The 15201-nt window shown below is 42.4% G+C and overlaps 1 protein-coding gene across 2 annotated transcripts in view; it reads right to left on the bottom strand.

Annotated features, from left to right (window-relative positions):
- The window catches only part of LOC110515875 (testican-2-like), a 113019-nt gene that overhangs the window by 56431 nt on the left and 41387 nt on the right, over window positions 1-15201 (bottom strand). For both annotated transcript variants that reach the window (XM_036959871.1, XM_036959870.1), the window contains exon 3: window positions 15196-15201. This exon is cut by the window's right edge and continues 40 nt beyond it. In XM_036959871.1, the coding sequence (XP_036815766.1) occupies window positions 15196-15201 (6 nt within the window). The remainder of the gene's footprint in view (window positions 1-15195) is intronic.

Genomic DNA, 15201 nt, shown 5'->3' with positions numbered 1-15201 from the left:
TTATTTTTTTTTAAAATCAACAATCTACACAAAATACTCTGTAATGTCAAAGTGGAAGAAAAATGTGTAAAAAAATTCATGAAAAATAAAACACTAATATATCTTGATTAGATAAGTATTCAACTCCCTGAGTCAATACATGTTAGAATCACCTTGGCAGTGATTACAGCTGTGAGTCTTTCTGGGTGAGTCTCTAAGAGCTTTCCACACCTGGGTCTTTCTGGGTAAGTCTTTAAGAGCTTTCCACACCTGGATTGTGCAACATTTGCCCATTATTCTTTAAACAATTATTCAATCTCTGTCAAATTGGTTGTTGATCATTGCTCGACAACCATTTTTAGGTCTTGCCATATATTTTCAAGCAGATTTAAGTAAAAACTGTAACTCGGCCACTCAGGAACATTCACTGTCTCCTTGGTTAGTAGATTTGGCCTTGAGTTTTAGGTTATTGTCCTGCTGAAAGGTAAATTAATCTCCCAGTGTCTGGTGGAAAGCAGACTGAACCAGGTTTTCCTCTAGGATTTTGTCAGTGCTTAGCTCCATTCTGTTTATTTTTTATCCTGAAAAACCACCCAGTCCTTAACGTCTACAAGCATACCCATAACATGATGTAGCCACCCTTATGCTTGAAAATATGGAGAGTGGTACTCAGTAATATGTTGTATTCGATTTGCCCCAAACACAACCCTTTGTGTGAATAGTGAATTATTTTGCCACATTCCAAATCAAATCAAATTTTATTTGTCACATACACATGGTTAGCAGCACATGGTTAGCAGATGTTAATGCGAGTGTAGCGAAATGCTTGTGCTTCTAGTTCCGACAATGCAGTAATAACCAACAAGTAATCTAGCTAACAATTCCAAAACTACTACCTTATACACACAAGTGTAAGGGGATAAAGAATATGTACATAAAGATATATGAATGAGTGATGGTACAGAGCGGCATAGGCGGCATAGGCAAGATACAGTAGATGGTATTGAGTGCAGTATATACATATGAGATGAGTATGTAAACAAAGTGGCATAGTTAAAGTGGCTAGTGATACATGTATTACATAAAGATGCAGTAGATGATATAGAGTACAGTATATACATATGAGATGAATAATGTAGGGTATGTAAACATTATATTAAGTAGCATTGTTTAAAGTGACTAGTGATATATTTTGTTGCAGTATTACTTTAGTGTGTTTGTTGCAAACAGGATGCATGTTTTAGAATATTTTTATTCTGCACAAGCTGCCTTCTTTTCACTCTGTCAATGAGGTTAGTATTGTGGAGTAACTACAATGTTGTTGATCCATCCTCAGTTTTCTCCTACCACAGCCATGAAACTCTGTAACAGTTTTAAAGTCACCATTGACCTCATGGTGAAATCTCTGAGCGGTTTCCTTTCTCTCCGGCAAATGAGTTAGGAAGGAGGCCTGTATCTTTATACTGACTGGGTGTATTGATACACCATCCAAAGTCTAATGAATAACTTCACCATGTTCAAAGAGATTTCAATGTCTGCTTCTTTTTTTCCTCCCATCTACCAATAGATGCCCTTCATTGTGAGTCATTGGAAAACCTCCCTGGTCTTTGTGGTTGAATCTGTTTGAAATTCACTGCTCGACCTTACAGATAATTGTATGTTTGGGGGAGAGAGACGAGGTAGTCATAAAAAATTATGTTAAGCACTATTATTGCACACAGAGTGTGTCAATGCAACTTATTGTGTGACTTGTTAATTACATTTTTACTCCTGAACTTATTGAGGCTTGCCATGACAAAGGGGTTGAATACGTATTGACTCAAGACATTTCAGCTTTTCACTAAATTGTACATTTCTTTTTAATCATAATTCCACTTTGACATTATGGGGTATTGTGTGTAAGCCAGTGCCTAAACATCACAATTGAAACGATTTTAAATTCAGACTGTAACACAACAAAATGTGAAGAAAGTCTGAATGAAGGAACTGTATACAAGGAATAGGGTGCCAGTTGTATACATGGAATAGGGTGCCAGATGGAATAGGGTGCCAGATAAATACATGGAATAGGGTGCCAGTTGAATAGCTGGAATAGGGTGCCAGATAAATACATGGAATATGGTGCCAGTTGTATACATGGAATAGGGTGCCAGATGGAATAGGGTGTCAGTTGTATACAGGGAATAGGGTGCCAGATAAATACAGGGAATAGGGTGCCAGATAATACATGGAATAGGGTGCCATATAAATACATGGAATAGGGTGCCAGTTGAATAGCGGGAATATGGTGCCAGTTGTATACAGGGAATAGGGTGCCAGTTGTATACAGGGAATAGGGTGCCAGTTGTATAGTGGGAATAGGGTGCCAGTTGTATACAGGGAATAGGGTGCCAGTTGTATACAGGGAATAGGGTGCCAGTTGTATACAGGGAATAGGGTGCCAGTTGTATACAGGGAATAGGGTGCCAGTTGAATAGTGGGAATAGGGTGCCAGTTGTATACAGGGAATAGGGTGCCAGTTGTATAGTGGGAATAGGTTGCCAGTTGTATACAGGGAATAGGGTGCCAGTTGAATAGTGGGAATAGGGTGCCAGTTGAATAGTGGGAATAGGTTGCCAGTTGTATAGTGGGAATAGGTTGCCAGTTGTATACAGGGAATAGGGTGCCAGTTGAATAGTGGGAATAGGGTGCCAGTTGAATAGTGGGAATAGGGTGCCAGTTGTATAGTGGGAATAGGGTGCCAGTTGTATAGTGGGAATAGGTTGCCAGTTGTATAGTGGGAATAGGTTGCCAGTTGTATACAGGGAATAGGGTGCCAGTTGTATACAGTACAGGAGAGAGGGTTACAGTACAGGAGAGAGAGAGCTACAGTACAGGAGAGATTGCTACAGTACAGGAGAGAGAGAGAGAGCTACAGTACAGGAGAGAGAGGGCTACAGCACAAGAGAGAGAGCTACAGTACAGGAGAGAAAGAGAGCTACAGTACAGGAGAGAGAGAGCTACAGTACAGGAGAGAGAGAGCTACAGTACAGGAGAGAGAGAGCTACAGTACAGGAGAGAGAGAGAGCTACGGTACATGAGAGAGAGAGCTACAGTACAGGAGAGAAAGAGCTACAGTACAGGAGAGAGAGAGCTACAGTACAGGAGAGAGAGCTACAGTACAGGAGAGAGAGCTACAGTACAGGAGAGAGAGCTACAGTACAGGAGAGAGAGAGCTACAGTACAGGAGAGAGAGAGAGAGCTACAGTACATGAGAGAGAGAGCTACAGTACATGAGAGAGAGAGCTACAGTACAGGAAAGAAAGAGCTACAGTACAGGAGAGAGAGAGAGCTACAGTACAGGAGCGAGAGAGAGCTACAGTACAGGAGAGAGAGCTACAGTACAGGAGAGAGAGCTACAGTACAGGAGAGAGAGCTACAGTACAGGAGAGAGAGCTACAGTACAGGAAAGAGAGCTACAGTACAGGAGAGAGAGAGCTACAGCACAGGAGAGAGAGAGCTACAGTACAGGTGAGAGAGAGCTACAGTACAGGAGAGAGGGGGCTACAGTACAGGAGAGAGGGGGCTGTGAGTAAAGCATCACAAGCCAGGAGGGGAAACAGAGGTATAAAGGGTGTCAGGTAGCCTGGTGTTGAGAGCATTGCGCCATTAACAGAAAGTTGTCTGGTTCGAACACCCAAGCTCCTAATTGGCTCCTAGTTGGCTCCTAATTGGCTCCTAGTTGGCTCCTAATTGGCTCCTAATTGGCTCCTAATTGGCTCCTAATTGGCTCCTAATTGGCTCCTAATTGGCTCCAGGGGCGCCGTACTACTATGGCTGACCTTGTAAAAGAAGACACTGGACCTATCTGGTGTATGAGACAATACAACATCATTATCATTTCTGTATCATTACAGCCTCATTATCATTACAGGGTCATTATCATTTCAGCGTCATTATCATTGAAGTATCATTATCATTATCGTTACAATGTCATTATCGATACAAGATCATTGTCAATTAGCTATAGGAAATCAACTGAGCGATGGACAGAAGGAATATGTTGAGTGACATCTGGTGCTACTGTACTGGTGCTACTGTACTGTACTGGTGCTACTATACTGTACTGGTGCTACTGTACTGTACTGGTGTTACTATACTGTACTGGTGCTACTGTACTGGTGCTACTGTACTGTATTGGTACTACTGTACTGGTGCTACTGTACTGGTGCTACTGTACTGTATTGGTACTACTGTACTGGTGCTACTGTACTGGTGCTACTGTACTGTATTGGTACTACTGTACTGGTGCTACTGTACTGGTGCTACTGTACTGGTGCTACTGTACTGTACTGGTGTTACTATACTGTACTGGTGCTACTGTACTGGTGCTACTGTACTGTACTGGTGTTACTATACTGTACTGGTGCTACTGTACTGGTGCTACTGTACTGTATTGGTACTACTGTACTGGTGCTACTGTACTGGTGCTACTGTACTGGTGCTACTGTACTGGTGCTACTATACTGTACTGGTGCTACTGTACTGTACTGGTGCTACTGTACTGTACTGGTGTTACTATACTGTACTGGTGCTACTGTACTGTATTGGTACTACTGTACTGGTGCTACTGTACTGTACTGGTGTTACTATACTGTACTGGTGCTACTGTACTGGTGCTACTGTACTGGTGCTACTGTACTGTACTGGTGCTACTATACTGTACTGGTGCTACTGTACTGTATTGGTACTACTGTACTGTATTGGTACTACTGTACTGGTGCTACTGTACTGGTGCTACTGTACTGTACTGGTGCTACTGTACTGGTGCTACTGTACTGGTGCTACTGTACTGGTGCTACTATACTGTACTGGTGCTACTGTACTGTATTGGTACTACTGTACTGGTACTACTGTACTGGTGCTACTGTACTGGTGCTACTGTACTGGTGCTACTATACTGTATTGGTACTACTGTACTGGTGCTACTGTACTGGTGCTACTATACTGTATTGGTACTACTGTACTGGTGCTACTATACTGTATTGGTACTACTGTACTGGTGCTACTATACTGTATTGGTACTACTGTACTGGTGCTACTGTACTGGTGCTACTGTACTGTACTGGTGTTACTATAGTGTACTGGTGCTACTGTACTGTACTGGTGTTACTATACTGTACTGGTGCTACTGTACTGGTGCTACTGTACTGTACTGGTGCTACTATACTGTACTGGTGCTACTGTACTGTACTGGTGCTACTGTACTGTACTGGTGCTACTGTACTGTACTGGTGCTACTATACTGTACTGGTGCTACTATACTGTACTGGTGCTACTGTACTGTACTGGTGCTACTGTACTGGTGCTACAGTACTGTACTGGTGCTACTATACTGTACTGGTGCTACTATACTGTACTGGTGCTACTGTACTGGTGCTACTGTACTGGTGCTACTATACTGTACTGGTGCTACTATACTGTACTGGTGCTACTGTACTGTACTGGTGCTACTGTACTGGTGCTACAGTACTGTACTGGTGCTACTATACTGTACTGGTGCTACTATACTGTACTGGTGCTACTGTACTGGTGCTACTATACTGTACTGGTGCTACTGTACTGGTGCTACAGTACTGTACTGGTGCTACTATACTGTACTGGTGCTACTGTACTGGTGTTACTGTACTGTACTGGTGCTACTGTACTGGTGCTACTGTACTGTACTGGTGCTACTATACTGTACTGGTGCTACTGTACTGTACTGGTGCTACTGTACTGTACTGGTGCTGCTGTACTGGTGCTACTATACTGGTGCTACTGTACTGGTGCTACTATACTGTACTGGTGCTACTATACTGGTGCTACTATACTGTACTGGTGCTACTGTACTGTACTGGTGCTACTGTACTGTACTGGTGCTGCTGTACTGGTGCTACTATACTGGTGCTACTGTACTGGTGCTACTATACTATACTGGTGCTACTGTACTGGTGCTACTATACTGTACTGGTGCTACTATACTGTACTGGTGCTACTATACTGTACTGGTGCTACTATACTGGTGCTACTGTACTGTATTGGTACTACTGTACTGGTGCTACTGTACTGGTGCTACTGTACTGTATTGGTGCTACTGTACTGGTGCTACTATACTGTACTGGTGCTACTATACTGTACTGGTGCTACTATACTGTACTGGTGCTACTATACTGGTGCTACTGTACTGGTGCTACTGTACTGTACTGGTGCTACTGTACTGTACTGGTGCTGCTGTACTGGTGCTACTATACTGGTGCTACTGTACTGGTGCTACTGTACTGTACTGGTGCTACTATACTGTACTGGTGCTACTGTACTGTACTGGTGCTACTATACTGGTGCTACTGTACTGGTGTGTTTCTTTATACTGTATGGAAATATCGGTGATAAACTGGAGGTGTGGGTGATAAACTGGAGATATCGGTGATAAACTGTAGATGTGGGTGATAAACTGGAGGTGTAGGTGATAAACTGGACATGTGGGTGATAAACTGGAGGTGTGGGTGATAAACTGGAGGTGTGGGTGATAAACTGGAGATGTGGGTGATAAACTGGAGATGTGGGTGATAAACTGGGGGTGTGGGTGATAAACTGGAGATGTGGGTGATAAACTGGAGATGTAGGTGATAAACTGGAGGTGTGGGTGATAAACTGGAGATATGGGTTATAAACTGGAGGTGTGGGTGATAAACTGGATGTGTGGGTGATACACTGGTGATGTGGGTGATACACTGGAGATGTGGGTGATAAACTGGAGGTGTGGGTGATAAACTGGAGATGTGGGTGATAAACTGGAGATGTAGGTGATAAACTGGAGGTGTGGGTGATAAACTGGAGATATGGGTGATAAACTGGAGGTGTGGGTGATAAACTGGAGATGTGGTGGGTGATAAACTGGAGGTGTGGGTGATAAACTGGAGATGTGGGTGATAAACTGGAGATGTGGGTGATAAACTGGAGATGTGGGTGATAAACTGGAGGTGTGGGTGATACACTGGAGATGTGGGTGATAAACTGGAGGTGTGGGTGATAAACTGGAGATGTGGGTCATAAACTGGAGATGTGGGTGATAAACTGGAGGTGTGGGTGATAAACTGGAGGTGTGGACTATTTAACAAGATGTGCTAAAAGGAAAATGACATTCAGATTTGACACCGTAGCCAATTAGCAAACCCCACTGGGCACAGACGTCTTTTCCACGTTGGTTCATTTCATTGAAATGACGTGGAAACAATGTTGATTCAACCAACGTGTACCCAGTGGGAAGGCACTGAAGATGAACGTGTTGTGATTCTAACGAGGGGTCAGAGTAGGGGGTCTGTTGTGTCGTGTACCCAGTGGGACGGCTCTGAAGATGAACGTGTTGTGATTCTAACGAGGGGTCAGAGTAGGGGGTCTGTTGTGTCGTGTACCCAGTGGGACGGCTCTGAAGATGAACGTGTTGTGATTCTAACGAGGGGTCAGAGTAGGGGGTCTGTTGTGTCGTGTACCCAGTGGGACGGCTCTGAAGATGAACGTGTTGTGATTCTAACGAGGGGTCAGAGTAGGGGGTCTGTTGTATCACACTATAAATGCATCCCAAATGGCACCCTATTCCTTTTGTAGTGCACTACTTTTGACCAGGGCCCACAGGGCTATACAGGGAATAGGGTGCCATTTGGGATGTACCCAACCACCACACCCACTCTGCCTCACTTAAAAGGCATTCACTTTGCCTCAGAGGAGTAAAGATGAGTTAAAGGCAATCCTTGTCATCTGTTTCTATAACAGAGGGAATAACTAATGTATGACCCCCCCCCCCTACAAAAATAATTACAAAAGTCCCTGTAGCTACGTGGGCGCTAACTTTCATTTGAATATCATTAATTCATCCCAGCTAGCCACCCCCCTGTGGGAGCGATCCCACAGAGCTAAATTGATTCGGGGCTCCTCTTCATCACAAATTGAACAAGACAGTTGAAATGCAACGTCTGGTAAGGTAGGTGGAACAGTGTTGTACCCTTGGATATTACAAAAGACCTTACAAACTCAGCGAGATCCCCCCCCTCCAGCCCTTTAAAGTGCTGTGATTTAGATGTCGGCGCTGCTGCCTAACTGAAGGCTGTCTGAGGGTCATTACAGTGTCTTGGATGGGACAGAAAGCTAGCAGCACATTACGACAGAGAAGCTACCATTTTCCACCTTGGAACTAATGTTGAACGTATTGGCTCCTTGATCTGCCTTGAGAAAAATACTGGTTTAACCTGTAATTTACTCTACTGACTAACTACACCGGACAAAAATATGAACGCAGCATGTTAAGTGTTGGTACCGTGTTCCATGAGCTGAAATAAAAAAAGCTTATTTCTCTCTAATTTTTTAATCCCTGTTAGTGAGCCTTTCTCCTTTTGCCAAGATAATCCATCCACCTGACAGGTGTGGCACATCAAGAAGCTGATTAAACAGCTTGATCATTACACATGTGCACCTTGTGCTGGGGACAATAAAAGGCCACTCTAAAATGTGCAGTTTTGTCACACAATACTACACAAGGTGCAATAATTTAATATTAATTTCTCTACCATAAGCCGCCTCCAACGTCGTTTTAGAGAATTTGCCAGTACGTCCAACCGGCCTCACAACCACAGACCACGTGTAACAACGCCAGCCCAGGACCTCCACATCCGGCTTCTTCACCTGCGGGATCGTCTGAGACCAGCCACCTGGACAGCTGATAAAACTGAGGAGCATTTCTGTCTGTAATAAAGCCCCTTTTGTGGGGAAAAAACTCATTCTTATTGGCTGGGCCTGACTCCCCACTGGGTGGGCCTATGCCCTCCCATGCCCACCAATAGCTGCGCCCCTGCCTAGTCATGTGAAATCCATAGACTGGGGCCTAATTCATCTATTTAAATTGACTGATTTCCTTATATGAACCATAACTCAAGTAAAATCGTTGAAATTGTTGCATGTTGCATTATAGTATAGTGTTCAGTACAGATAGCCCCTTCACGTTGCACAGACAGCCTTAACAACTGTTGTGTAGAGGTTGATTTAGGGTGCATCCCAAATGACGCCCTGTTCACTACGTAGTGCACTGCTTTAGACCAGAACCCTATGGGCCCCGGTCAACAGTTGTGCACTACATAGAACATAGGGTTCATTTGGGATGCTTGAACATTCTAAAAGGTGCTTCCTGATTTAACATGGGGCCTACAATTATGTTTTAACAATATGAAATAACCCTCTAATTTGACAGTAATTGTAGCCCCAGTTGAAAGTTATTCACTTAAATGATGAGTTCTCTTGTCTGAGGCTTTTAGGAAGAGTAAGAACGTAATCAGACAATAATTTAGCTGCTTTTATTCTACAGTAATTTCCCTCTAGACCAATTATAGATCATTAACAGGCTGTTTCTTGTCCAATACGCAGTAGCCTAGCTGAAGCACATCAACTGATGAGCATTACATCATCACCACGTCAACTGATGTGTATTACATCATCACTAAGTCAACGGATGTGTATTACATCATCACCACGTCAACTGATGTGCATTACATCATCACCACGTCAACTGATGTGCATTACATCATCACCACGTCAACTGATGTGTATTACATCATCACTAAGTCAACTGATGTGTATTACATCATCACTAAGTCAACTGATGTGTATTACATCATCACCACGTCAACTGATGTGTATTACATCATCACTAAGTCAACTGATGTGTATTACATCATCACCACGTCAACTGATGTGTATTACATCATCACTAAGTCAACTGATGTGTATTACATCATCACCACGTCAACTGATGTGTATTACATCATCACTAAGTCAACTGATGTGTATTACATCATCACCACGTCAACTGATGTGTATTACATCATCACTAAGTCAACTGATGTGCATTACATCATCACCACGTCAACTGATGTGCATTACATCATCACCACGTCAACTGATGTGTATTACATCATCACCACGTCAACTGATGTGCATTACATCATCACCACGTCAACTGATGTGTATTACAGCATCACTAAGTCAACTGATGTGTATTACATCATCACCACGTCAACTGATGTGCATTACATCATCACCACGTCAACTGATGTGCATTACATCATCACCACGTCAACTGATGTGCATTACATCATCACCACGTCAACTGATGTGCATTACATCATCACCACGTCAACTGATGTGTATTACATCATCACCACGTCAACTGATGTGCATTACATCATCACCACGTCAACTGATGTGCATTACATCATCACCACGTCAACAGTACTGATGAGCATTACATCATCACTAAGTCAACTGATGTGTATTACATCATCACTAAGTCAACTGATGTGCATTGTGCATCATCACTAAGTCAACTGTTGTGTATTACATCATCACTAAGTCAAATGATGTGTATTACATCATCACCACGTCAACTGATGTGTATTACATCATCACCACGTCAAATAAATGTGAAAGAAAATAAAATGGTTGATGGTTAAGCCAGCTTGTCATGGGGCCTAATTCAGTCTGATTCTGGGGGTTCATTCTCAGTACAGAATGTTTTAGTCATGATGTAAATATCCCTGTAGTAGAGAGCATCCCTACAAAGCAGCAGTGTTGTTGCTGTTTACAACATCTTTTCATTTGAGTCAGTGTAATGAATAAGCTCTGAGGAGATTCTGTGTGTCTCCTAAATGGCACCCTCTTCACTATATAGTGTACTACTATGGTACCCTATTCCCTATATAGTGCAATACTTTGAATAAATAGGGAATAGGATGCCATTTGAGACACAGACCAAGCCTGGGAGAGAAGGCAGGGTCCAGCCGCAGCAGCTCTTAATACAGGTTAAAGCTGTCCTGTTTGGATTTCATTTGATTTCTCCTCTGAGTTGGATTTGGAAGCATTATAAACACAGAGGACTAATTTCAGGGTTTTAAGCTGCCGCCCGGCGCTCAGCGATCTCTCTGTCTCTCCTTCTGCTCTCTCTCTCTCTGTCTCTCAGTCTGTCTCTCTCTCTCTCTCTCTCTCTGTCTCTCTCTCCTCCTGCTCTCTGTCTCTCTCTCTGTCTCTCAGTCTGTCTGTCTCTCTCTCTGTCTCTCAGTCTGTCTCTCTCTCTTTCTCTCCTTCTGCTCTCTCTCTCCTCCTGCTCTCTGTCTCTCTCTCTGTCTCTCAGTCTGTCTGTCTCTCTCTCTGTCTCTCAGTCTGTCTCTCTCTCTTTCTCTCCTTCTGCTCTCTCTCTCCTCCTGCTCTCTGTCTCTCTCTCTGTCTCTCAGTCTGTCTGTCTCTCTCTCTGTCTCTCAGTCTGTCTCTCTCTCTTTCTCTCCTTCTGCTCTCTCTCTCCTCCTGCTCTCTCTGTGTCTCTCTGTCTCTCAGTCTATCTCTCTCTCTCTTTCTAAAGCCTGGTTGGGAGGACGGGGGGGGGGGGGGGGATGGGTTCTGGAAGAGAGGCGACTCATAAATACAGGAGAGAGCGTGAGTGAGCTGCAAATCAGCTGTCCAGAAACGAGTCCCTCTACGTATCAACGCACTGAGTTTCTATGGAAACATGAACCCGATTAGATGAGCTTTTAAGGCGCTGGAACCTGCGAGGAGGAAGGACATTTCTAAACCTGTGTTCTGTACGTCATTCAATAAGAAAATACAGTGACGGGGATAATGATAATAACCATTAAGAGAAAGCTAGGTGATAATGTCCCCCCCCGTCCTCCCAACCAGCTAACCGATCGCTGCAGCTGTACATAGTCTATTGGTAAATAGCCCACCCATTTTCACCTACCTCATCCCCATACTGTTTTTATTTATCTATTTTTCTGCTCTTTTGCACACCAATATCTCTACCTGTACATGACCATCTGATCATTTATCACTCCAGTGTTAATCTGCATAATTGTAATTATTCGCCTACCTTCTCATGCCTTCTGTACACAATGTATATATAGACTCCCCTTTTTTCTACTGTGTTATTGACTTGTTAATTGTTTACTCCATGTGTAACTCTGTGTTGTCTGTTCACACTGCTATGCCTTATCTTGGCCAGGTCGCAGTTGCAAATGAGAACTTGTTCTCAACTAGCCTACCTGGTTAAATAAAGGTGTTCTCAACTAGCCTACCTGGTTAAATAAAGGTGTTCTCAACTAGCCTACCTGGTTAAATAAAGGTGTTCTCAACTAGCCTACCTGGTTAAATAAAGGTGTTCTCAACTAGCCTACCTGGTTAAATAAAGGTGTTCTCAACTAGCCTACCTGGTTAAATAAAGGTGTTCTCAACTAGCCTACCTGGTTAAATAAAGGTGAAATAAAAAAATAAATAAAAAAAATGTCCTTGCATCGATCACTGGTCAGTGAGGAATTGGAATGAGATGGTCCACACAGCTAGGGGATAGTATGGACCTCTCCATTCTGTGCTGTGGTCTGTTTTGATATAGCCAGGGTAGATAGCTACAGTACAGCTTGGCTTCCTCACCTTACAGCTCAGGGAACTCTTTATAAAGGACAAGCTTTTTGTGTAGAAATACAAGTGTACATGCTTATTTTCTTTCTGTTCATTGTTCATTTTTCATTTCCTATAGCTAATAGGGATATCTATACAATAATATCTATAGCTTTCTGTTCATTGTTCATTTCCTATAGCTAATAGGGATATCTATACAATAATATCTATAGCTTTCTGTTCATTGTTCATTTCCTATAGCTAATAGGGATATCTATACAATAATATCTATAGCTTTCTGTTCATTGTTCATTTCCTATAGCTAATAGGGATATCTATACAATAATATCTATAGCTTTCTGTTCATTGTTCATTTCCTATAGCTAATAGGGATATCTATACAATAATATCTATAGCTTTCTGTTCATTGTTCATTTCCTATAGCTAATAGGGGTATCTATACAATAATATCTATAGCTTTCTGTTCATTGTTAATTTCCTATAGCTAATAGGGATATCTATACAATAATATCTATAGCTTTCTGTTCATTGTTCATTTCCTATAGCTAATAGGGATATCTATACAATCATATCTATAGCTTTCTGTTCATTGTTCATTTCCTATAGCTAATAGGGATATCTATACAATAATATCTATAGCTTTCTGTTCATTGTTCATTTACTATAGCTAATAGGGATATCTATACAATAATATCTATAGCTTTCTGTTCATTGTTCATTTCCTATTGCTAATAGGGATATCTATACAATAATATCTATAGCTTTCTGTTCATTGTTCATTTCCTATAGCTAATAGGGATATCTATACAATAATATCTATAGCTTTCTGTTCATTGTTAATTTCCTATAACTAATAGGGATATCTATACAATAATATATATAGCTTTCTGTTCATTGTTCATTTACTATAGCTAATAGGGATATCTATACAATAATATCTATAGCTTTCTGTTCATTGTTCATTTCCTATAGCTAATAGGGATATCTATACAATAATATCTATAGCTTTCTGTTCATTGTTCATTTACTATAGCTAATAGAGATATCTATACAATAATATCTATAGCTTTCTGTTCATTGCACAGTTGATGTCCTGTATTGAAGTGAGCCGATTGGTGTTTGTCTAAGCCAGCAGCTGCAGAGCAGCAGAACCCAGGGTGTTCAGTAGTGGTAGTCCTATGGGAATTCACTGAGCTGAGCAGCAGAACCCAGGGAGTTCCGTAGTGGTAGTCCTATGGGAATTCACTGAGCTGAGCAGCAGAACCCAGGGTGTTCCGTAGTGGTAGTCCTATGGGAATTCACTGAGCTGAGCAGCAGAACCCAGGGTGTTCCGTAGTGGTAGTCCTATGGGAATTCACTGAGCTGAGCAGCAGAACCCAGGGTGTTCAGTAGTGGTAGTCCTATGGGAATTCACTGAGCTGAGCAGCAGAACACAGGGTGTTCCGTAGTGGTAGTCCTATGGGAATTCACTGAGCTGAGCAGCAGAACCCAGGGTGTTCCGTAGTGGTAGTCCTATGGGAATTCACTGAGCTGAGCAGCAGAACCCATGGTGTTCCGTAGTGGTAGTCCTATGGGAATTCACTGAGCTGAGCAGCAGAACCCAGGGAGTTCCGTAGTGGTAGTCCTATGGGAATTCACTGAGCTGAGCAGCAGAACCCAGGGTGTTCCGTAGTGGTAGTCCTATGGGAATTCACTGAGCTGAGCAGCAGAACCCAGGGTGATCCGTAGTGGTAGTCCTATGGGAATTCACTGAGCTGAGCAGCAGAACCCAGGGTGTTCCGTAGTGGTAGTCCTATGGGAATTCACTGAGCTGAGCCTCAGCTGAAGCAGAAACAATTATCACACCAGCTCTCCATCCTCTCCACGCTAAGAAGAGCCAGTCCCCTCATGTATCATCAACATTCTGCATCCCAAATGGGACCCTATTCCCTATGTAGTGCACTACTTTTGACTAGGGCCCACAGGGCTCCCATCGGGCTCCCATACAGTAGGTAGTGTACTATATAGAACAGGGGTCCCCAACTACAGTACATTCAGCCAAGGGACGGAACATAATTACAAATCATTTGAACACTGCACATTGACCGCAAGTAGCACAAACAGATTTTTGTATTTTTGACAAAAACAGAATCATTTCAAACCTTGATTACATCGGTATATGTCTCGCTATTTACGCATAGGAACACATATTTCCTCAAATAAAATCACTTGGAGCTGATTTCCTAGTCTTTTTACAGTTTTTTTTTTACGCCCAACAATGAAAATCCAACAACAACAACCAAAAATAGATTTTATAAAAACGTTGTTTTTTTTTGCTCAGAAAACTGGAGGGAAGAGGTACAAATGATATATCCTGCGTGCCACCAGCTGGGGAACCCTGATATAGAGAAGAGGATGCCATTTGGAACGGACCCTCAGTCTCCACATCTCCTCACCAGAAATCCCTAGCAACGCTCCATCAGGGCCATGTTCATTAGGGCACAGCGTAGCAAAAATATTTTTTTGAAATGTTTCTTATTGGAACAGTCTAGGTAGTCCCTCCCTTGTTTTATTTAGTCTGTTTTCTTCCGTTTGTTGTGTAACAAAATGGCGACTCCATGGTTCTTTTCCACACACTCAATCCAGGAACCCATTTTTACAACATCTGTAGTGTACATTACTTTTCATTTAAAAAAATTAAAAAAAGGTTTTTTTTGATAACATGAAGACAGAGAAGGTTATATGACATCATTTCCTTTAACTTACTTTCAT

The sequence above is a fragment of the Oncorhynchus mykiss genome, chromosome 23 (genome assembly GCF_013265735.2).
Source record: "Oncorhynchus mykiss isolate Arlee chromosome 23, USDA_OmykA_1.1, whole genome shotgun sequence".
Taxonomy (NCBI): Eukaryota; Metazoa; Chordata; class Actinopteri; order Salmoniformes; family Salmonidae; genus Oncorhynchus; species Oncorhynchus mykiss.
This window is presented reverse-complemented; position numbering and strand designations above follow the sequence as displayed.